Source organism: Pollachius pollachius (genome assembly GCF_949987615.1).
Source record: "Pollachius pollachius genome assembly, chromosome: 13".
Lineage (NCBI taxonomy): Eukaryota > Metazoa > Chordata > Actinopteri > Gadiformes > Gadidae > Pollachius > Pollachius pollachius.
This window is the reverse complement of record NC_136946.1, coordinates 5,419,793-5,444,392: the sequence shown is the minus strand read 5'-3', so window position 1 is coordinate 5,444,392 and position 24,600 is coordinate 5,419,793. Positions and strand designations below refer to the sequence as shown.

The 24,600-nt window shown below is 46.4% G+C and overlaps 3 protein-coding genes across 4 annotated transcripts; 2 read left to right on the top strand and 1 right to left on the bottom strand.

The window, feature by feature from the left end:
- Window positions 1-107: 107 nt before the first annotated feature.
- On the top strand, window positions 108-12,371 carry LOC307085197 (putative ATP-dependent RNA helicase ddx6). 2 transcript variants are annotated; one of them, XM_079749886.1, is made up of 13 exons: window positions 108-244; window positions 1,454-2,574; window positions 3,820-3,924; window positions 4,444-4,573; window positions 5,232-5,378; window positions 5,710-5,804; window positions 6,219-6,341; window positions 7,024-7,152; window positions 7,517-7,633; window positions 8,021-8,084; window positions 8,214-8,315; window positions 8,575-8,788; window positions 9,122-12,371. In XM_079749886.1, exons 2-12 carry the CDS (start codon window positions 2,323-2,325, stop codon window positions 8,781-8,783), a joined length of 1,473 nt encoding a protein of 490 aa, XP_079606012.1. In that variant the 5' UTR covers window positions 108-244; window positions 1,454-2,322; the 3' UTR covers window positions 8,784-8,788; window positions 9,122-12,371. The 2 variants fall into 2 exon arrangements, with proteins under 2 accessions (XP_079606012.1, XP_079606013.1); XM_079749887.1 differs by having other exon boundaries at window positions 108-269.
- A 2,204-nt stretch (window positions 12,372-14,575) lies between these two features.
- On the top strand, window positions 14,576-19,432 carry tomm40l (translocase of outer mitochondrial membrane 40 homolog, like). The gene is made up of 10 exons (XM_079749108.1): window positions 14,576-14,601; window positions 15,243-15,436; window positions 15,700-15,767; window positions 16,099-16,191; window positions 16,525-16,626; window positions 17,671-17,776; window positions 18,011-18,133; window positions 18,541-18,617; window positions 18,802-18,904; window positions 19,271-19,432. Exons 2-10 carry the CDS (start codon window positions 15,244-15,246, stop codon window positions 19,408-19,410), a joined length of 1,005 nt encoding a protein of 334 aa, XP_079605234.1. The 5' UTR covers window positions 14,576-14,601; window position 15,243; the 3' UTR covers window positions 19,411-19,432.
- Window positions 19,433-21,564: 2,132 nt separating this feature from the next.
- On the bottom strand, window positions 21,565-22,692 carry apoa4a (apolipoprotein A-IV a; the record flags this gene model as incomplete). Its single annotated transcript, XM_079749345.1, has 2 exons — window positions 21,565-22,144; window positions 22,526-22,692. 2 exons carry the CDS (start codon window positions 22,690-22,692, stop codon window positions 21,565-21,567), a joined length of 747 nt encoding a protein of 248 aa, XP_079605471.1.
- Window positions 22,693-24,600: the final 1,908 nt, after the last annotated feature.

The following is a 24,600-nucleotide window of genomic DNA, read 5'->3' as shown; positions in this document are numbered from 1 at the left end:
TGTCCTGACCCCAGTCGGCCGGCAGATGGCGGTAGTGCGTCGCTGTTTTCCATGTGATAAATCCATAAGAAGGGAGAAGTGACGCTGCACGAGGAAGAGAAGGCGACCATGTTAAGCTAGCAAGAGCAAACACAATAGAGACGAATTAATTTCGACTAATTATAGTAATTCAAGAGAACTGCAACGTACGAAACGGATCATCCACCGACAGCGTATCACAAATAACACCTATAAAAACAACAAGGTGGGTTAAGAGTGCGCCTGAACTGGTAAATATATTTAAAAAAACATGCCGGAGTTGTTAGCTACCTAGAAACTAGCGTTAGCCCTGTTTGTGATAACCTTAGCTTGGTGCTAAGCTTGATGCTAGCTACCTGGGTAAACCTCTAAAATTATAACCTGGTGAGTTCATTAGTTATAGCGAATTCATTGTATTGTATGTCTTTGCAGTAATCTGGTTATTTACAATCTATAAGTGCGCGTTATTTTCGCTTAGTATTCAGCGTTAGCTAGCTAGCTTGCTAACGAGATGTTCATTGTTAGGCTAGGTTGATCAGCTAATCTAACCAGGCTAATTGTTAGGTTTCGAGTCATCGGGTTTATTATGCAGGGGAAGAGGACGTGCATGCTAAGGGTTGACTGTACCGTGAGAGGGTTGACCGTGCCCACAAACACACACACACACCTGGGCACTGTTTTACTTGGTGGGTCTTAAGGGGGTGAGTAGTTCTCGACATATATGTAGTCTGTCTATACACAACTCACCAGAAACTGAATTTGTTGGATAAACTTGGCCAACATCCAAGGCAGTGGGTGAACTCATCTAACCAGTTGTCCTCGTCTTGCGTTGGCAAGTGGACGTTAGTAATGGTATCTGTAGCCAACTAGATAATATACATTTCCACCCGAAAAATTGAAGTCTTGTCGTTTTGGATTCACTTTATTATATATATTTTTTTACTCGGACGCGACCTTGATCTTGCTTATTTTCGGTCCAGTTTTATAGTTAAACATCCAGAAACGATGTAGACGTGGCCTTGTTACATTCGCAGCCAATGGATTGGCTCAGCAAGAAAACGCAGTGTTGTTAAATTAGTATTCGGTATTTCTGCTGGTTGGCCATAAGAATCTAGTTAGGTTATGTTGTATTAAAGTGCGCATCCTCTGAGGAAAATGTAGAAGTTATTGGAAAGATGTAAATTTGACGCATTTTCCGTGTCCTTTTACGGCTGGTGCAGGTGTCCTGTACACCAGCTGTCAAAGAATTGCAGGCATGCATAATATCATTGAGCGGCTATTCCTACTAACAATTCCTGCTCATCAATTGTATTGAATCCCAGATGAGAAATCTGGTTTATGTTTTGTGATTGCTTTTATTTTTTTTAAAGAGTCCTATTCTATGGTTTAATTTTACATCTTGATTGATTTGACTTTCTCTTTCGGTTCATACCAGGTGACGATTCAACCTAGGTGGAGGACCGCATCTTTCGGCGAACATCAGCCCAGATACACGGATGTAAGGCTTGTGGCCCTCGGGCGAATCACAGCGGGACTCTAGGGCCCAACCGAAAGAGAGGCACCGAGGACTCCATAAGGGGAGATTGAAGCAATTCTGCTTTGGACTAAAGTACCCTTTGTATATATACTTTATTGATGTCAGGAATATTTCACACACCGGAGCGACGCGTACCTGAGTGGAGAATATCAGACTAAATGACACATTTTTCTTTTTTTGTGGGAATATTTCTAAAACCTTGGCAATCCTATTTTGAAGAACTATGAAATTGAGCAACTCTTGATGGACTCACGACAACAGGCAGGAATTCTTGTTGAATATAGAAACAGAGTAAAGTATTTAAGTTTATATTGAAGAAGAAGAAGATATTCCCCAGGTTCTAATTGCCTTAGTTGTTCTATTTCAGGACTTGAAGCCCTTTGATACTTGTGCACATATAATTTTCTATATTGTGTGCAGGTATATTTACGCATGTGAATGCACATTTCTCTTCATTTTGAAGAGCTCCTGTACAAAGAATTTGCTTTTTCGGTGTGCGTTGGGTCACCCTGTTGTTGAAAGGGGACTGAACAGCACAGGTTTGTGTAAATATCAACGGACTTCTATTGTAAAGCTTTGGACTTAAAAAAAAGAGACAACAAAAGCAGAGAATATCGAGATTGCTTTAGTACATTTTTCTACTTTTGAAGAGGTTTTTTTTTTTTTTTAAGGAACCATTCCCTTTTCCCTGTAAAAGGTGAAGGACGTTGACGCTTTGTGAGAAATAAACTCTTAAAAAAACAAACGCCGCAGAAAAAAAACACACAATGGCCACCGCGAAAACGGAGAGCACAGCGGCCGCCGTCCTCATGGGACTCAACAAACAGAACGGGCAGCTCCGAGGGCAGCCCAAACCCGCCACGCTCCTCTCAGGACCCCAGGTTCAGGGGAAGGCCGTGGCCCTGCAGCAGAAGTCGGGAGGGCCCCTGCAGGAAGGAGGAGGCGGCGGCATCAAGTTCGGAGACGACTGGAAAACAAGCCTCCATCTTCCTCCCAAAGACACCCGTGTCAGAACATCAGTGAGTACTTCTTCCCAGTTCTCCCTCACACACTGGTCTGACTCAAACTGCTCAGACCCCACCACCAGTTCCAACACACCGATCCCTCTCAGGCTGGTCAGACCCCACCACCAGTTCCGACATACACTGGTCTGAATCAGGCTGGTCAAACCCCACCACCAGCTCCAACATAACGCATTCCTTATGTATTACTACGCTGTCCATCGATTACACTGAGATGAACACCCAAACCCAGGGCGTCACTTGGTACTGTTTGGGTTTTAGGGTGTCAGAACTCAGAACCAGGTGTCCCAGGTGGGACTGTCTTCTGTTTTCAGGCAGACCAGTTCTCGTAAAGGTAGTTAATGCAGTGGTAGTTGGGGGAATCTCAGAACGGTTTAACGTGGTCGTTTCAAACCAAGCGGTTCCTTCCTGGAACATTCTGCAGCTCTCTCTCATCGCGCGCTTTGATGGATTGTGAAGGAGTGCCGTGTGTGTAGTACTGTGTGGTACGTTGACACACCAGGTGGGTGTGTCAACGTATTGACATTTAAACCAACTGTACAGTAAAAAAACTAGCTTCTATTTCACAAAAGCTAGGGTAGGCAATTGGGAGAAACCGGCCAGACCAAACTAGATTTCGAGGGTCTGAAGCCCCCCCCCCAAAAAAAAAGCGACTGGCTTGCTAGCTTTAGCATGGGTCTGCCTAGCCTTGTCAAAGACTCTGCTATTGCATAATAAGGGTGGGAGCAGGTAGCTGAATATGTAGGCAGATGGCCAGGTATGAAATGATTGGACAGGCTCATTACAGGCCGTTTATCAGAGCATTTTTGACATACTGATTTTTAACAAAGCGTTAATCCATTAATTGATTTGGATCTCTTCACATCGTGTCTGCATTGGCAAAAATAAGAGCATAAATGTCTCTTCATACGGTCCATCATGTTACAATTAATAATCCAACATTGCACTGTATTCCTGAAGGTCAAATTATGTTTATAATTCATTGAACCTGAAGTAACATCAAGACAAACACTTCACAAAATTCACACAATTCAAAGGAAAGTCTTCTTTATTGTTCAGTATTGAACCAGAAGACACCCGTGAGAAGGTGACCCCCGTCTCCATGTCCCCAGTATCTCTCTATCACAACAAGGTGCTTGGGAGGAAGATCCTCAGCTTATTGTCCCAGGCCCTCCTCACTGTTTTCCTGCCCCAGTGTGAGACCCGTTGTCTTGACCCTCTTTCCCGCTGTCTCTCCCCAAGGATGTGACCTCCACCAAGGGCAACGAGTTTGAGGACTACTGCCTGAAACGAGAGCTCCTGATGGGCATCTTCGAGATGGGCTGGGAGAAACCGTCTCCTATCCAGGTAGGCATGCTACAACCCCCCACTGGTCTCCATGGCCATGGTCCTGGAAACATTGGCTCACAATCAACAGCGGATTTAAACAGATTTGAGACTAATTTTTGGACCATGATAATGTTGTATACGTTTCTGATATATTCCTTTCAAGAAACAAGTCTTAAAAATGACATGCCTCATTCCAGTCCATTATTTGGACTGGAATCAGGGTTTCCCACTCAATGCTGAAGATACTGTTTGACCCCATGACTATTAGAGCAGAGTTTAGAACCTAAACATGTCTAGAGTCATTTACAGGAGTGCTTGAGGACAAAAGCACACTCACACAAGATACGATGAGTTTGATCAGAGTGAACACTTATCCAAATGTTGAGTAATGTTATCATTACAAGCTTGCGTGCGTGTGATTGTGTGTGTGCACGCTGAACGTCAAAACTATGTGTAACCAATAGCGTGTGTGAGAGCCTCTCTAGAGGTCCCTGCCTACATGGCCATAAGCTGACGACGAGGGCTGTTTCTCTTCAGGAGGAGAGCATCCCCATCGCGCTGTCTGGCCGAGACATTCTGGCCCGCGCCAAGAACGGGACAGGGAAAAGTGGGGCGTACCTCATCCCCCTCCTGGAGAGAATAGACCTGAAGAAGGACTACATACAGGGTAGGACAACCGGAGTACTCTTCCCAGTAGGGCTGGGCAATTAACCGAATTTCGATTTTTGATTTTAGCGCCAAACGATCACAAATCGAGTTTTTGATTATTTTTTTTTGATTTTTTTTTTATAGAAAGTAGGAGAGCCTGATAAATATCTGTACATTATTTTAGCTTTGAACATTTCTATTGGACCATTTTGTGTATTTATTTACCGCAAAATTTCAAAGTTCTCAGTTACAAAGTGTTTTTGAGAGAGACATGCTGAATAAATACATCATGTTTTCAAACTCAAAAACTAATCGTTTGAATAATCGTGATTCAATATTGACCAAAATAATCGTGATTATGATTTTTTTTTTTCCATAATCCAGCAGCCCTACTTCCCAGTTTGTAAGATAGATCCACTGCTTTCTAGATGGTGTATAATGTTCGTACCAGTCTTCTAACGGATGTTTAATTGTGCTCCAAGTCTTTCTACTAAGATGTAAAGAATTCGGTTCCTTATTTCGACTGTCTCTTACTTTAAGCCAAGGCGTCGCTATTTACATTTTTATATTATACTTTCTCCACCATCCTTAATTACACTTGCCTTTGCCTCCAGCGGTTAATATAACTGTTTAATACGTCGTCATGACCCCGTCCCTCTCGCTCTCTGTCTCCGTAGCCATGGTGATGGTACCCACCAGGGAGCTCGCCCTGCAGGTCAGTCAGATCTGTATCCAGATCAGCAAGCACATGGGCGGGGTCAAGGTCATGGCCACCACCGGAGGCACCAACCTGAGGGACGACATCATGCGTCTGGACGAGACCGGTGAGAACCGCTTCTGATGTCCGCCTGGGGGATGGAACGAAGACTCCTAAATAAAAACGGGGAAAACATGGTGTTAAAATAAATACAAACGTGTGTCTGGGTGGAACGTTTCTGCTATCTGTTCATGAACCTAATGTGTGCTGTATATGTTATGTATATAGGGCCCCCTTGTAAAAGAGATTTCAATATCTCAATGGGACTTCAGCTGGTTAAATAAAGGAAAAATAATGTGATTAAAAAAAAAGTCTGAATATAAATTATACTGCTGTGTCTGTCTGGCGTGTGTGTGTGTGTCTGTCTGTGTTTGACGTGCACTCTGGTTCCCCTCCAGTGCATGTGGTGATTGCCACGCCCGGCAGGATCCTGGATCTCATCAAGAAGGGCGTGGCCAAGGTGGACCGGGTCCAGATGATGGTGATGGATGAGGTGAGGCGTTATTAACCGGTCTCCCATAAATCTACTTTATAGACATGGTTCCTGGAATTTAAATCCCCCCCCCCCCCCCCCTTTTTGTTCCATATCAAAAATTTGATTAAGAAAATCAAAAATCTGTCATCGTTTTTAATCTCTTGGTTCAGATGTACAGATTTTTGATTTTCTTAATCAAAGTAAATAATTATTATGCAGAAATTATTCCTGCTCTGGCATCGAAGTTGTAACTTAATAAATATTCTTGATATAATGAACGTAATTATATTCACACTAATAGCATAAAAGTCCCCCTGTCTCATCCAGACCAGTGACGTGTCTGTGGACGTTGTATGGCGTTCACCATCATCATAGCTCCTCCACGGCAGAGCTCTCTAACCTAACGCTCCTCTGTCCCCTCCCCCCCACCAGGCGGACAAGCTGCTGTCTCAGGACTTTGTGGTGCTCATCGAGGACATCATCAGCTTCCTGGCCAAGAACCGGCAGATCCTGCTCTACTCCGCCACCTTCCCCATCAGCGTGCAGAAGTTCATGGTGAGTGTGGCTCTGGGGTCAGTGGAGCAGGGCCTTCTGGCCCCCGGCCCGGCTCCGTCTGCAGCCGGCGGCGGGCCAGGCTGTTCTCTGGGCACGGGGGGGGACTCCCGCCTGTATGCCACAGGCACTGTCAACGTGAACTCACCACGGATGGATATTGGGATTACATTTTGTAAATGTTTTTATGGGCTTGATCCCTTTTTCTTTTTTATACATATATATTTTTTTATACAGGTGAAAAAAATAAAAGGGGGATAGGAAAGTGGGTTGAGGGAGAGACTGAATGACATGGCCCTTATTGTATGTAACCGCGGGTCAGACTCAAACCTAGGGTGCAGAAAGGAATGTGGCCAATGTTTGTTAGCTGAGGTTTGAGATCCTCTCTCTCCCTTCAGTTTATTTGTGTGTTGGTTTGCTGTGTTCCAACTCTCTGTAGAGGTTTGTTCACATCCATCACGAACCCAAATTGGTGACTTGCAAAAAGGAAATAACATAATCAAATCCTTTTCTTTCTTTCATCGACTGGATACATCCGTCTTGTTTCTATAAGTGTCTCTACCTCTATCCCTTCCACTCTTTCTCTGTCCACGTCCTTCGTTTCTCCTCTATTCCCCATGGTCTTCCATCTCTGGCACTCCCTCCCTCCGCCATCCCACTCTGACGGTCCTCTCTCTCCCTCCAGAACAAGCACCTCCAGAAGCCCTATGAGATCAACCTGATGGAGGAGCTCACCCTGAAGGGCATCACACAGTACTACGCCTACGTCACGGAGAGGCAAAAAGTCCACTGTCTCAACACTCTCTTCTCCAGGGTAAAGCCCACACGCCCTCTTCCCTAGCCCTCATCCCTGCCTCGGGAAGACTGCCGCCTTCACATGAGGCATTAGCTTGTGTATTCGTAGTACTTTTTAGGGGTTAAGGATTGTAGGATTAAACACAACTTAACAGAATCGTGCCAGCTGTAATGCAGGACAATGGGTTTAATGCCACAATCCTAAAGAACCGATAGAGATGAAGATGGGATTGATGCGAGCCATTTCTTTCATAAACCGGTCCTATCACCAAGGATGGGTTTCCTTCCTAGTCCGACCACACCACACACCCGGAGAATCAAACGAATCACGTTTTTTCTGCCCACTTTATTCAATTCTTTATCCGAACTTTTTTTTGCTCCAGCTCCAGATCAACCAATCGATCATCTTCTGCAACTCCACCCAGAGGGTGGAGCTCCTGGCCAAGAAGATCACCCAGCTGGGTTACTCCTGCTTCTACATCCACGCCAAGATGATGCAGGTGAGGGACACTCTTCCAGAACACCTGTTTCACAGGGAGGCTAAGTGGTGGTGTACACACATTTCTTCCCACATTCAACATCAAGGACAAAACAAAGCAATAACATGAAAAATTCAACGAGTAAACAAACTTGAGGGCATGGGATGATCAATTAATTTATTGCAAGTAAAACAGAATTGCCTAATTTAAAATGAAATATCAAATGAAACATCTCACATTGGCCAAATAAACGGCAAAGTGTGTTTGAGCGAAAAAAAGAAATTTTTCTTTATGAATTGTGTGAATCCTTTTGGAGGGTCCGTTTTTCTTGTCTCACCCTAATGATGGTAGTTTTGTCTGGATGGTAGTTGAGGTTCAAAGAAGTATAATTGTGTGTCGTTTCTCCAGGAATACAGAAACCGCGTGTTCCATGACTTCAGAAATGGACTGTGCAGAAATCTGGTCAGCACCGGTAAGTCCTAGGAACAGCTGAAGTTTACGGTCTTAAAGGTTGAACCGTTTCACCGGTGACATTTGAAAGGTTTGACGAGCGTTTTGATGGTGTCTAAACGGTCCCTTTTTGTTTTCCACCTGCCGACAGACCTCTTCACCAGAGGCATTGACATTCAGGCTGTCAATGTGGTGATCAACTTTGACTTCCCCAAGAACGCAGAGACGTACCTTCATCGTATCGGACGATCAGGTACGACACCACTGTCCCTCTGTTGGTCTTCATGGTTTTGTAGCGTGGTGCTCACAATAATGAATATTCTCAGAACAGTAAATGGCACCCTGTTAAGGAAAGCTTTGGTATGGTTTATGAAATGTACACATTTTATAAGTGGCCTCCACAAAGAGACAAAATGCTAAGCTGCTGTTGAAAGGCATCTTTGTTATTTTGCTCTTGTACCGTTTGGTTTTATATTATTTATCCCTGTGCATCTCTCTCTCTCGCTCTTCAGGTAGATTCGGCCACCTGGGCCTGGCCATCAACCTGATCACCTCAGAGGACCGCTACAACCTGAAGTCCATCGAGGACCAGCTGATGACGGACATCAAGCCCATCCCCTCGTGCATAGACAAGAGCCTGTACGTGGCCGAGTTCCACTCCTCCAACCCCGACTGCGAGGTGGAGGAGGTGGACGAGAGATCCGGCCGGCAACAAGACTGAGACCGGTGAGGCAGGGCACCGATTGGTTGAACGGGGAGATGATGTAGGGATGTGCACGGGCATCGTTGTGCCGGTTGCCACCATTGCTATCCTGTTTCATCATCGTTGGTTACCGTTTTTTTATTTTCCTGAAATAAAATGTTTTTTACTTAATAGTCGTACTTGAAGGTTGGTCATGAATTTTAGGAAAAAATATTTATACTTTTAAAGGACTGGTTATGATCTGTCATGGCGTTTGATCTGTAAAAAATGGTGACTGTTTGGATCTGTTCAAAATGGTCACACTTCATGTTTACTTGTTGTCAGCAGACGAACTGACTGTCTTCTCTCGTCCCCAGGACCGCTGGACTCGCCAGGCTTTTGCACTAACATCAGGCTACTACCCATCGGCCTCACATCTTAAAACCTCAGCAACTTCTTTGGAGATTAGGTGGATGTAAAGGCTTTTTGACTTTTCTTTCAGCAATAAGAGCTGCAAAAAAGACATTATTTTTTTTGTTTTGTTCTCCCCTTTCCTTTCTCTGTGTTGCTCAAACCCCGTTTTGCACCAAACCCAAACCGCCCCGTCGTCCTGTTCTCAGACTCTCTCTTTACTTCATGTTTCATTCCCCCCCCCCCCCCCCCCCCCCCCCCCCCCCACACACACCATCTTCAGTACCAGCCAGCACATCACATCTGCCACCTGCCATCTCCTCTCCTCCACAAACCGTTTTTAAAACATCAGAAGACGTAAGGCGTTTTGGTTTTTTTTCCAAACACAAAATACAGCCAACACATTTGTCGGAAAACGTTTGAATATTTCAGTGGTCTCAAAGGCAGACGTTTTCCAGAACGTACGCACACACCAACATGAACCAAGTGCAGTGTGTAGCTGAGGACTCCAAAAACGATAAGAGTAGGAAGTACAGTTAAAAAGCACGGCGTCCCAAGAGTTTAGCGTTTCCGGCATTGAGCTCTTCCTGGTACACATTTAAAGGTCTTCCGACCGAGGTGTCGACCGTGTTTTGTGTGACTACGAACAGCCTTCCAAAATCTCACCAGGCTCGTAAGCAGAACCTGTGGAAAAGCATGGCGGAGAAGAGACGATGGGTGGCAGAGAAGTGTGCGTGGCAGGGTTGACTTTATAATCGACCACATCCTTGTTTTGAGTTTATCGCGAGCTAAATAACCCATTAGGGAAGAGGAAAGGTGGAGTGGTATAAACCGATTTAGTCCGTCGAAAGCCCAACATGGGGACCCTTGTAATAAAAAAAAACCCGTCAGAAACGATTGCAAAGTAGGCCTCTTGGGTTTGTTTCTTTAACGCTACGACGGTGTATTTCATCAGCCTGACGCCACATCCACACAACCGCTGTCGTCACTTAAGTGCCTTACTTACCTTTCATAAACAAAACTCTCTCGTCCCCACTTCCGACCCCATCACACACCACCAACGTGACTCATCACGTAGCGCAACAGCACAAAGCACAAGTCATGTTGTTTAGCAATCTGGATTTATTTGAATGACAGACAAAAGCCTAACGGTGCGTAGTAACGGCACGGCTCAAACTCCTGGTCTGGAAAAAATACAAAACAACCTGAATGTGAACCCATCTTTTTAATGTGATCTGCAATAAGAAAAGGGCAGCTTGGTTTTAAGTACTCGGTGACTGTGACTTACCGAGAGGGAGAAAGGAAACTGACATTCAACTACAGTTAGTCTGAGGAGGCTAGGGGATGGTGAGGTCCCTGTTATAAACACTAAGGTTGCTGATCCACAAGGACTGTACCATCCCCAAAGGGAAGTGAATTTGACTTCATATGGACAGGCCTTGGTTTGAGGCGTCTCCCCAGCAAATAAGAGTGTCAGGCTGAAATGTTGGATCTTTGAATCTGTCATCATGAAAAGGCTGCTTCTCCAACCGACAAAGAACCCGCAGGATATAACTCAAACAGACTGGTTTAGGCCAGAACAACAAATGTACATCCTACCCCCCCCCCCCCTTCTCTCTCTGCAGCAAAAGAAACATCTTTATTAAAATGGTTAGGTATTTGTTTGGTTTTTCCAGGCTGATCATAGCCATGGTTAACATTTTGTTGGGTTTGGTGCAAAACAGCGCTTTGGCTTCTGTGGGTATGTACAGTACAATTCCTTTATTTCCCTACTGCTGGACATTGTCAAAATATATTTGGAAAAGAGTAATTCGGCAACATTTTCTTTTTTTTTTACCCCATTCCGTACACTTCACTTTTACTGAGTACTGGATGCCAATGTATACTCTGCAGCCTGTTTCGGGAAGGCCAAGCTCTTAAGCATTTTTTTTTAGATACCGTAAACCAGGCATTGCAAACCTTATTTAAGTATTTTATGTTTTTGTTTCTCGATCAAATCCTTGAAATGCCAAACGTTCTGTCTTTGTGGGGGATGTGCTTTGTTTTTCTTTGTGTTCAAGAAGGTTTTCACAGGCCCAGGGACCACCAAGAATCTCTAAAGTACCATTTAAAAGCCACCAGTTGGAGGAAAATGTAGAAGTCCACATCCCCCAAGAATTAGCAGAAACCAGTTGGTTTCAAAATGGCAGCCATGGGAGCGTTTGAGTTGTGCCTCAATCCCTTAAGAATCTTATTTTTTTGTTTTGCAATCCCTAAATAATGAGGGACTTGTTGTATTTGAGGATCTACTTTATAAGCGAAATTGTAGCAATTGAAAAGGCAGCTTTGGCCCCCACCCGCCTCTTAGAATGCAATCAAATTAATTATAAACGCATAGAATCTGTTTTCGTTTTTTAATTTGAACAAATCTTGAAACGACGCTGGAGGCGGTGGGGGCGCCTCCTTGACTTGACTGGATCCGGCGAGGGGTTTTGGGGTTGAGTTCAGTGGTCTCTTGGGAGGGGTCTGTTTTTATTTCACCGTCTCCCCCCCCCCAACTCGCCCCACCCCAGCGCCACCGTCGGCTCTGTGGTACTTCTGATGTTTAGCGGAACAGTTGAGCAAAGGCAAGCAGTCGCTCAAAAGACACAGATTTCCTTTCCCCGCTTGTTGGCTATCTATAAGCTAGCGCTAGCGAGAAAAGGGGGAGAGTTTCCCCAACGAGCCCGGTAGCGTCAGCCCCGTGTGGCCCTGTTGCTCTGTCACACGATGGGGGTTCCCGCGATGGTGTAAGACCCAAACTCCCTCTCTGTGATTTCTTAATTCCAAGAGGGCAAAACTTCCTACGGGAATTAAGAATGTTTTTTTTTATTTTATTTTTTAGAAAACCAATTGTAAATGATTATTGGTTCGCATAAATCGTTTACAATTAGAAAAAAAATAAGTTTGCTTCATGGTGGTGGAGTTATATTTTTCCTTTTTTTTTTAAGATGGAGAATTTCAGGATTTACATTGAAGCAAAACCAAAAAGTGTGTGAGAAAGATGGTGTGTGTGTGTGTGTGTGTGAGAGTAAGTGGTGTGTTTGGACGAGTGATTGTGTGTGCGTGGGGAAATAGTTGGAATGGTGGCACGGGAGTTATGTGTGCGTGTAGCATATGTCAAGGTGTGTGTGTTAGGTTGGTATGCAGGGTCTGTGTCGTGATGCAGTGACAGCGTGTGTCTGTCCTGGATGTGTGTGAGACTTTATTGGGGGGGGGGGGGGGGCAGGGTTTGTGTGTTTGTGAGGGTGTGTCTGTCTTGTGTCTTGAGTACGACTGTTTTTTTTTTTTGGGGGGGGGGGGATACGGCAGGGGTTTGAGTGATTGTGTTTCTGTCAGGGAGGGGCTGAGTGTGTGTGTGTGTGTGTGTGTGTGTGTGTGTGTGTCTTTGTCTGAGTACGACCATGAGGTCCGGGGTGTCCCTGGGTGGTGTCCCTGGGTGGTGTCCCTGGGGGAGGGGGGGTCGGGGATGTCCGTAGGGGACTCGCTATGTTCAGCCTTGTCGACACAAACGTCTGCCGCTGCTGAACTCACCAGAGCTGATGAACGTCAGAGCCTGACCCAGCAGGAGACGTTTTCACCCGGGCTGCATGCAGGCGTGTTCTCCGAACGTTTGTGTTCAGCTGCGAGTGCCATGGGTGGGCGCGCTCTTTGTTTCTATGGCAACACTCAATGTCTTCAGTCATGGTCGCCTACGCGTGTCTGCTCTTTGTTTGTTTTTGTTTTCTTCTTCATGGATGTTGACGTGCCCAATGGGAGTTTGTTTTGTTTGTTTTACTCACATAGTCTCCTTGGTGACCCGCGAACAAGAACCTAAACGACAAACTAAACTAAAACAATATCTCTGCACATAATCGGGTTGTCAGGTTTAGATTTGACCATGTACCGATGATACAGGATCTAGCGCTTCTTTTGACTTTGTCTGGATTTTAGACATGATTTGGCTCTGAATACGGCACCTTAACTAAGTCGGGTTTTAATTGAACGGATTTTGTTTAGTTTTAATGGGATCCACCCGCCCTTGTTTTCTGTTTACCAAGGATCCCGGCCGTGTGAAGTTCAACGTGTTCTGTTCTGGCCATCTGATGTGACATGTATGTTGCGCGTTCTGCTACAGGTGCAGTCAGGTGTGCTTGCTGGGGGGGAGGGGGAGGGAGAAAGTTAATGGGAGCAGGGGGAAAAAGGAAATGATTGTCATTTTTTGGAGTAAAAAATATTGATGGGGTGGGGGGGTTGATTGGGTAAAATAAATTTGCAGAAAATTGGATTGGAGCTTATTCAAGGGTACAAATTGGAAACTTTTCTATTGCTGTACCCTTTTTTTTATTTTGTTTTTTATTTTCTTCAATTGGAAAAGTCAGAAGTCGATCTGGCCTCGATGAAACGCCCGTTTGTAACGTGGTCTGTGGTAAACAAGATGTTACTGATCGTAGGAGGGTCGCCCTGGATCTCGCCACACACCACTTGAGTTTTGGTCAAATCTAAAGCAGACCCTCAACATGTTTGGCACAAGGAATGCTGAGTAGAAAATCAATTACATGTATTCATTTTTAACCATTAGAAGAAAGTGGTCTCGGGCTCTAAATTGGCTGAAGAGTCTGAGGAACATGAAAGTCTTTATTTTGACCCATTCTTGTTTTTGTTCCTGTATTGGCCTTTTATGACTTGACACCAATTTGGAATTTTATTTTGGTTAAATTGGCTTAAAACTGTTTTCAACAATTGTATACCATCATCAATTTGGCTGTTTCTAGTTTGCCCTTAAATTGCATTAAAGTGAGGCCAGAATATTCAAGTGACTTCTGCAGATGATCTTCAGTCGCCTCCATTGTTGTAACGACATCAAAATAAACATGGGCGCTGCAAGAAAATCGTAATAAATTGCAACTAAAACATATTCTCTTGTCTGTCGTCTTTTAACGCTTCAAGTACCCCAGTCTTAACACTTATTGAACTGGTAAGTCAATAATACAAATGCCTTTTTTTATTTACACCTTTTAGGTTACTGATGCTTAAAACTATAGACCACATCTTGAACCCGAGACCCACGTGCTTCCAACGACCTTCAACGTAGTTCACCGTTGGGTTTAAATACGCCTCAATGCCACTCTACGACGTCGTGGTCGTCGACCAAACAGCGTCGCCAATATAGTTCGCCACTCCCATTCACAGCACACTACACTTTCATCATCCAATAGAAATTCACTCGAGCTCTAAGCCACGCCTTTAATCATACAATATCGTTAGACTTGCTGGTTGCACATTTGATGATTGACCGGCGCCTCTGCCAAGAAGGTTTGACATGTGGGGTTTCTAACCAATCAAGCAGTCGTATCCAGAAAGGGGGAGGGTCGACGCCTCACGCTCGTCCTCTTTGAGGTACTGCATGTTATAACTTCCGGCCGTACTGTCCTCTGGAAAATTCAACGTGAGTAGCTAATGTTAGTGCTGTATTTCATTCCACAAGGTTTTGAACATATACAAAGGCTACAATCCCAGTGCTAGTGTATGACTGCAAATACCTTTTGTATGTAGTGGCTCGAAATGTTTTCCCATCCCGTGTGGGATTGTCAGTCTGTGCATGGTGCTAGAACAGCTAGCCTGCTAGCAGACTAGTCATTTGTCCGCAGGAGAGCACTAGCTTAGCTCCGCTAAAGGCCAGTCAGTCTTTATTAAAACTCCACCTCATCGCTCATTAAAGTGGGGCTTGAGGTGTTATCGAGGTCCATACCACTGTCTCCAGAATTAGCGGTTTCGCTATTCATTGGCCAATGAGCGGTCATCCGTTTTTACATTAGGCTGAAATGAATGAATGAAGACCGATGTGATGTCACCGTTTGTAATTAATTAGCTTATGTATTACACATTAAGGGATGTTTCTTACCGGACTTACGGCTTGTTAAACTTTTGTCACTTGAATTAAACGTATTTCGTTACCGTACTTCAACCATATGTATGTAGTTATATATATATATATATATCCATTTTCTCGTTTCTCGTTACTACCCTAGTAACCCCCATTCATTGAAACCAATCTGTTTTCATCTCCTGGTTTCTTCATCGTCTCAGAATGGGGAGTGTTTTGGCAGCCAGCTCCCCCCCACCGCCGGTCCCCGGGAGCGCCCCTGCTCCGGGGATGACGGTGCCCCCGGGCTTCGGGATGCCCTCTGTGACTCCGGTCCTACCCGCTGCCGAGGAGGCGGAGGCGGAGAGCCCTTTGCCCAACCCCGGAGCGTTCGAGGAGTGTCATCGGAAGTGCAAAGGTAAATAGTAAGGCGGAGGAGATTGTGTTGTCATGGTGCGTTTGTCGTTAACAAATAAAACAAACAAACAAAAAAAGTCGTTTTGGGTAATAAAAAAAAATCATCAGTGTAATAGACGTTTGATATGTTGAGGCTTTCCCTTCTTGGAAAGGACCTTGACATAGGTGGATATTGACGTCTAAACAAAGGTGAGGCTTGACCAAAACCTTGCCATGGCAAGGGTTTAAATCTGTGTTGAGCGTCTGCTTCTGTCTGCCCTCCAGAGGTGTTCCCTGCTCAGATGGAGGGCGTCCGGCTCACCGTCAACAAGGGCCTCAGTAACTACTTCCAGGTCGGTTCCGCCCCGCTCTCATAACCACCTTCGGGTCATTTCCCGGCGTCTGTTTATTAAAGGATCCGCTTTAGCCGGAAACACTGCAGTCGGCTTACTGTCTTCATTTGGGGACATAAATAAGACGCAAACAACAAGGAATCGAGAATTTTAGTTTTAATTTATGGTGGGATCACACCAAGGAAAATGGAATAAAAAAGAAAAAGCAATGCAATAAATACATCCAATCTCTAAGAAGTTTCATACCTGTGTGTTTCATACGCTATCGTTCATAAAAAGCCAGAGGTATGACATGTGTTTAACGTGTATGACGTGTGTTCAACGTGTGCAGGTGAATCACACGTTGATGCTGAGCACGCTAGGAGACTCCAGCTACAGGTTCGGGGTCACCTATGTTGGAACGAAGCAGACCGGCCCTTCGGAGGTAACCCTTTAACTGTCACTAATACCCACCAAGCTGTTGTTTGCTGATGGCCTCATGTTATTCTAATAGTCATTCGTCACACTGTCATCATATTGTTTTACCTCAGCTTTCAGTATTTCACATTGCTATGTGTATTATGTGTATAAATACATGTCTGTATACAAAATGTATATATATTGTGTAAAGATAGTTTTTTTTTAAAATCAGATTTAAATTCGTATTGTCCTCTTTTGCTGTGATGACCTCCTTTCCCGTCTGGGTTTGACAGAGCCCCTCTTATCATGTGAGGTCTGCTTGTTCTGAGCCCTTATGTTGTGTTCCTCCTGGCTGCAGTCTTTCCCCGTGGTGGTGGGCGACATGGACAACAGTGGCAGTCTCAACGCCCAGATCATCCACCAGGTCTCCAGCCAGATCCGCTCCAAGTTGGCTTTTCAGGTCTGTTACCACGGTTACTCATTCAGATTCACCTTGAAGCTGTTTGTTTGCTTTAAAAGGATAAATCAAAATGTATTTTCTGGGCTAGTCTTTAATGGAGGATATACTTTCTTTTACCTTTTAAAACATGTTTATGGCGGCCAGTTCTGTTAGTCACATGCTGTTGGTTATTATGGTCACATGAAGGTCAGTCCCATGGGTCTGGTACCAGTAGTCACATGGTCCAGTTAGTCCTATGCTACTGGTACCAGTCGTCACATGGTCCAGTTAGACACATGCTACTGGTACCAGTAGTCACCAGGTCCAGTTAGTCCTATGGTACTGGTACCAGTCGTCACATGGTCCAGTTAGTCCCATGCTACTGGTACCAGTCGTCACATGGTACTGGTAGCAGTCGTCACATGGTACTGGTAGCAGTTGTCACATGGTACTGGTAGCAGTCGTCACATGGTCCAGTTAGTCCCATGCTACTGGTACTAGTCGTCACATGGTCCAGTTAGTCCCATGGTACTGGTACCAGTCGTCACATGGTCCAGTAAGTCCCATGGTACTGGTACCAGTCGTCACATGGTACTGGTAGCAGTCGTCACATGGTCCTGGTAGCAGTCGTCACATGGTCCAGTTAGACCCATGGTACTGGTACCAGTCGTCACATGGTCCAGTTAGTCCCATGGTACTGGTACCAGTCGTCACATGGTCCAGTTAGTCCCATGGTACTGGTACCAGTCGTCACATGGTACTGGTAGCAGTCGTCACATGGTCCAGTTAGTCACATGGTACTGGTAGCAGTCGTCACATGGTCCAGTTAGTTCCATGGTGCTGGTACCAGTCGTCACATGGTCCAGTTAGTCCCATGGTACTGGTACCAGTCGTCACATGGTACTGGTAGCAGTCGTCACATGGTCCAGTTAGTCACATGGTACTGGTAGCAGTCGTCACATGGTCCAGTTAGTTCCATGGTGCTGGTACCAGTCGTCACATGGTCCAGTTGGTCCCATGGTACTGGTAGCAGCCGTCACATGTCTGTTCTTCTCCTGCCCTCAGACCCAGCAGCAGAAGTTTGTGAACTGGCAGGGCGACGCCGAGTGGCGCGGGGAGAACTTCACCGCCGCCGTCACCCTCGGCAACCCCGACGTCCTGGTTGGCTCCGGTAGGTCGACGGTCGCTTAGCAACCCCCCTTTTTTTTATAGCGAGACGAATCGATTTAAAAACAAACGCTTCTCGGATGACAGTGGGGCGATCCGGTGGCGTGGTGTCACCTCATGGCAGCCTCGTTCTGGGGGGGGGTGGGGGGGGGGGGGGGGTGACCTTTGAACGCGTCTCTGCTATGGATGTAGCGTGGCACCGGCCCGAGCGTAACCCCCCCCCGGTTGGTCCTCCCAGGTATCGTGGTGTCCCACTACCTGCAGTCCATCACCCCCTCCCTGGCCATGGGCGGGGAGCTGGTCTACCACCGCCGGCCCGGAGAGGAGGGCACCGTCATGTCCCTGGCGGGACGCTACACAGGTGTGTGTGTGTGTGTATCTAGTGTGTGTGTGTGTGTGTGTGTCTCTAGTGTGTCTGTCTGTAATGCGTGTCTGTTAGTGTGTGTGTCTGAATTGTGTGTGTGTGTCGGTAATGCCTGTCTCTCTGTTAGTGTGTCTGTCTGTCTGTCTGTCTGTCTGTCTGTCTGTTGGTCTTTCTGTAATGTCTGTCTGTCTGTCTGTCTGTCTGTCTGTCTGTCTGTCTGTCTGTCTGTCTGTGGGTCTTTCTGTAATGTATGTCTGTCTGTCTGGCTGTGGGTCTGTCTGTCTGTGGGTCTTTCTATAATGTGTGTGTGTGTGAGAGAGGTTGGTGGAGATCAGTGTGTAGGATCCTCATGATTTAATATCCAATGGGCTGATGGTAACATGATGCAACGTCTCCCCCAACAGGCAACAACTACATCGCCACGCTGACAGTAGGGGGCGCCGGAGCCCACGCCTCGTACTACCACAAGGCCAACGACACGGTACTACACTGACTCGCACACAGCTAATACAATGCTCTGTGGATTAATGCGTGACGTCTCCCTCAACAACCGAGGGGGCGTTACGACGTCTTTCCCGTGATGCTTCATGTGATACCAGGTGTTTGTCTGGCCGTCTGCTGTTCCTCCGCCCTCTCTCACCTGCCTCTGCTGTTGTTGCCTCCAGCTGCAGGTGGGGGTCGAGTTCGAGGCGAGCACCCGCATGCAGGAGACCAGCGTGTCGTTCGGCTACACGCTGGACGTGCCCAAGGCCAACCTTCTCTTCAAAGGTACGCCCCCAGTTCTGTTAGAGCGCCTACAGCTGACATCGTGTCGTGGAGGCTGACCTTTTGTTTTTGTTACAGCTGTAAAACCGCTCTACGAACCGACGCTACGACTGTGTTTTGATACGTGATTGTGCCGGGTTTACTTTAGGATTTTAATAACAGCCGAAAAGTGAATTTAGTGCAGAATCCGCGGTCTTATTTCCGTTCGTATTCCTTTTTACATTGAGGGCATTTAGCAGACACTTTAATCCAAAGCTACAAGTAGTATTAAGTCGTCATGACAGGCCGGCCGGTATTCTCACCCTTTTCTTTAGCTTTGTGTTGCTATAGCCCCCCCCAACGTGTGCATGCTGTTGTGCTCCCCCCCAGGCTCGGTGGACAGTAACTGGGTGGTGGGCGCCACGCTGGAGAAGAAGCTGCTGCCCCTCCCCCTCACGCTGGCCCTGTGCTCCTTCCTCAACCACCGCAAGAACAAGTTCCAGTGCGGCTTCGGCGTCACCATCGGCTAAACCCGCCGGGGACCGGCCGGAACCGGCGGCTCTGGGAGGGGGGGGGGGGGGAGGGGGGGGGGAGGGGCGGGGTTTATTCATACACGCATCATGGAACTGACAATCGCACTGTGGACGGAAAAGCCGACGCCCGTCCGTGGCGCGTGATGACGTCACGCGCCACTGGGTCACGACGCGTCGACGGCGACCTCGTTGTCGACGACGTCATCGCCTCGTCGCTGTGACCTCACAAGCAGTGACGCCACGGAGCGACGCCGCGTGCGATGAGGTCCTGTCACGCCGTCCCGGAGGCATCACGTCGTCATCTTCATCGTCATCTTCTTCATCCTCATTATGGTCTCTCCCCAGCCTGATGTCAGCGACCCCCCTCCCCCCTCCCCCGACATATGTCGGTGGCTCCATGATAACGAGTGTACATAAGATTTAACGGTGTACGGATGGGGCGGGGGAGAGATGGCGACTGGCTGTGATGAAGAATGTTGTTAATAAATCAGCAGAATAACAGGGACCTATCTACACCTCTGTGACCCCGAACTGCTGTTTCATTTTTATCATGCAGTCCAGTGCCTGGTTTTTTGTTTACGCAGTCTTTCTGAAGGGCGGGGGGGTTAGGTTATATCATGTTTTGTACTGTAAAGTTGTGGCATCAAGTCCATGAAGTGTGTTCTGGTTTTCCTTGTGTTGTCTGTGGGGTGGGTGGGTGTGGGCCGGTCTTGGCCAGGGATATAGTAGAACTAATATAAGAATGCGTGTAAGTCGTGCTACATAACCTGTCATTGTTGTTTTCTCACTGTGGACGGTCACTATAAAAATATATATATGGAGAAGTATATATATATATGACCTGTATATATCTATTGGGGAACGATAAATGCAATTTCTTATCAAAAAACGTGTTCGTTTGGTTTTATAATGCCTTGAGACGGCTTGTAAGAGTTCTGCGTGGATCTCAAGCTTATTTTACACCCTACCTAACACTCGTATTCACACCTGCCTCGTTTGGTTCGAACCTAACCAAAAACATCGCTGGTGCGGACCTTTTGGGCTGGTGTGAATACAAGCCATCGAATTCTGGTGCGGACCAAACAGCCGGTCCGAGACCCAGCCGGAGAGGTGGTCTCGGTTCACTTCCAAACGAACCCTGGTGCGGTTCCCTTGAGGTGTGAAAGCGACCGCACCTCGGTCCGACCAAGTTCTTAAAAATCATACGCCTCTTTGGACGTAACAGGCACCCGCTCAGCCGCGCGCATTATGGGAATTATTATTTGATTAGCGGTAACTCCAAGATTAGCAGCACATTGTCGGACCGTCGGGTGAAAATGAGTCGTGGCATATCATGGAGCACGGAGACTGAATGTCTATTGGATATCGGACCCAAGTATCCAATAGACCTTCCGTTTCCTCTTTGCTCCACACCGTATCCGCAGGTGTGAATACGCCTAAATACATTTCAGAAGTGGTCATACTGAGCCCAACCAGGAGCTTCAAGAGGCAAGAGGCACATTTCACCTGAGGGTCGCTGTAGGACAAACACAGGTGTCGCTCATTACGTTAATTATGGGTCTGCTGCATTATGTACCTGGGCAGATGGTTGATTGTATCTTCACTTAAGAGGGACACTGAAATGGGTCCTTTGAACATCCCTTTAATAATTAATATTTATTATCATTATAGATCAAGTCAGGATAAGATGGTTCTTTATTGATCCCAGGCGATACATTAGGGAACAGTTGGTTTGGGGCACTGACTGAGTATAAGGTAGGTTCAGGAAAGCATGCCTCCCAACATGTGCCTTCCCCCATTCATGCAATCCCTGGAGTTTTTGATCCCTCTAGCTATTATACAGTATATATATATATAATTTTTATTATAATATATATTTGTTATGAAGCTTTTTGCTGTGAGTCAATTTAATCGCCTTGATTCTAGAACTTAAAATCCTTGTAACTTACAACTTACAAGGATTTTGCTCAAGTCTATGATTCTGGCATGACAAGAAATATAGACACAATATTTGGGCTTGAAAATACTTTTTATTTGTTCAATTCAACATTAAATAACCAGTGTGTCTCAAGACAGGGGTGGGGGGGGGAGGGGGGGAGTTGTCTGTAGACAAGGGGGGGGTCGTTAGAGATGGGTCTCAGGATCGATCCATTACTGGATCTTCTCGCTGAAGGACTTCCAGAGCTCGGCCAGCTGGCCCTGCAGGTCCTGGGTGTTGACGCTCAGCTTGGCCTTCAGCTCCTCTGCCATGGGGGTCAGGCTCTGCTGGATCTCCTGGCTCTTCTGGGCCAGCTGCCTCTGGAAGTCCTGGGTGATGGGCTCCATTTTACTCTGGAAGTCCAGCACGCTCTGGTCCACCTTCTGCTTCAGGCCCTCGGTCAGGGGTCCCATCTGGGTCTGGATGCCCTGGAGGCTCTGGTCCAGCCTCTCTTTCAGCTCCTGGCTCCTCTGCTGCACGGTGGCCTTCAGGGTCTCGGCGTCCATGGACTGGGCGAAGGGCAGCACCTCCTTCTGCAGGCTCTCCACCTGCTTCTGGAGCTCCTCCTTCAGCTCGGCCAAGTAGGGCTGGAGCGCCACGCCGGCAGAGGCCAGCTCAGAGTCAACGCGGGTCTTCAGGGCCTCAGCCTCGAGGGACAGCTTGGCCAGCAGCTCCTGGGTCATGGGGGCCACTTGGGCCTGGAGGGCCACGGTGTACTGGGTCACGGCCTGGGAGCTCTCGGAGATCCTGGTGCTGTTCAAAGAGAAGGGGGAGGGGGGTTAGTGATACTAGAATGACCTTTGACTTATCTAATCAGTGAAAAGTATTCCACTGATGTAGTTAGTGGTACATCAAACTAATCCCGTCAGAATGGGGCTTCTTTTTTGCAGATTCAACGTGTCCTGACAACACTTTTGTTTTGAAAAGTACCATCTCTACCTCTTTAATGCACAACCTGTAATTAATTCCTATGTACTTTAATCTGCAATTGCTGATTTTGAGTTGCTTTTTAGAAAATCTGCCAAATCTTGATTGGTTTACAATAACGCCACTACTGACTGTGTTTTTGATCGACCAGGCCTTTGGATCAAAACGACTGAAACAGAACATCCAGGTTAATGTGAGCGCTCTTACTCCACTTCCTGTCCCAGGGCGGACTGTTTGATCTGCTGGAGGGAGTCCTCCGCGGTGGTGGTTGCCTTGGCGACGTAGTCCCAGAAGGCATCCCTGACTGTGGCGATACTGGTCTGGGCCGGGTCCTGCCAGAGCAGTTCAGCGTTGCACGCTTTGGGGAAGAACATCCAGGACTTTAGAAACAGTACTACTATTTGGTCTTTAAAGGGACTTAGAGTGAATAAAGACACACGTCATTAAGGAGCAGGTAGGATTAGGGCATCTTGCCGACCTACAGGTTAGACTGCAGACATGGGGAATCAAACCCAGTACCTTTCGGCAGGGACTTAAACCCCCTGTAGCCGCTACACTATCCCGCCCCGGGATATGAGATCACTTCACTTACCAGAGAAAAGGGTCAGAGCTAGAACTGCAAAGACCTTCATGGTTGTGGTTGTGGTGGTTGTGTTGGTGGTGGTGGTGACACTGATGGTCAAAGAAAGAAACACATGTTCAACACTCAATCTGAAAAAAATCCATCATCTTACAATCGAATGCAACCCAACTGGTCATGGAGGTAGAATACCAGCGGTCTGTGTGAATATATCGTCTCTTACCTGCTTCTTTGGAGCCTCAAGGTGTTGTTGTGGTAGAGATGTTCTCTCAGGAGCTTTTATAGCTTGTTGGAAAGGGCAAAGTTCGTCATTGTGCCCTGTTGTACGCCCTCCTGTCCCACCACGTTACATTCCCTGTGATCTCGTCATCTGATTACCCCCGCTGGTTTATGGTAGCCATCAGTGGAATTACAAACACCACCCATTCCACCCCCACCCATCTACTGCTCAGAACCAAGACGTGTTTGGTGTTTAACGATAGGCTACTTCAGAAATATGACATATTTGTCTCCTTTCGGTGGAAACTTTTCCCTATGGCTTTTCTCCAAAGCTTTTGAAGATATTGCTAGCATTCTTATAATGGGTGGTCTGTCCGTCAGTCCGTCCGTCTATCCCTCCCCAGGGTTGGGACAGAAGAACCACAGGCTCAAAGGTCTTCTCTGATAGGCTAACATCAAGATATATGTTAGTGTATGCGGTTGTTGGATGTGTTTAGGCGTGCCCTGTGCTTTACCTCAATCAATGAGAAACTGTATGAATCAATATACTTACACAGCAGTTATCCAGTACTTCTACATCTAATCTAACAGTATTCAGCGGGTTGTTTCGCTGATTCATTGCATTGCGTCATGAATGTATATTTTCTATTGGTTTAAAGCCATTTAAGCCCATTTTCTTTTACAGCCTAGATTTGTCCTTTATGTCTCATATCTCATTGTCACTTAAATAAAATTAAGATGGAGTGTAGGTACAATACATAACTTAAAAATACGTTCCATACAAATACTTCACTCAAAATGGCCGCCATATCTTTTATGTTTCCTCGATATCGGTTGATTTCCTGATCCCTGTGATTCAGAGACAACCCTTCAACCAATGACGCAGTATCATCATCGACAGTGTGCAAACTGAGGTCAGCTTCCACATGGTTATGTGGACGTTCGTGTGTGTGACACAGAGACGTACAGCAGGGCACTTGGCTCTGAACTTTACTCCTTGACGTTCAGTGTCCCAAGACCATATATTCCGGGCAAACTCAGCGCAGCCACAATCCACTGTTCACTCGCAGGCAGAAGGTCGATCCAGATCCAAAGCTGGTAAAATATTGTAGAATATGGCACTGGAAAAATGTTTGATGACATTTAAAATGGTCAATTAAATCAAATTTTCTCCCTCAATTTTAGCATCCATCATGAAGCTCTTTGTGGTGGTGGTCCTCGCAGTCTTTGCTGGTAAGTTAAATACACAAACTAAAAACTAAAATCTACTCCCAAGTACCTCAAACAGGAGTTGGACTTTATTCTCATCCTACGTTGTTTCTCCAGCAGGTTGCAATGCCGACATCAGGCTGGAACCCCAGCAGCAGCTGGACGTGGCGAAGGATTTATTCTGGGACTATGTTGCCAAGATGACCCGCACCGCAGAAGACTCTGTGGAGCAGATCAAACAGTCTCAGCTGGGACATGAGTTCAAGTAAGCTTC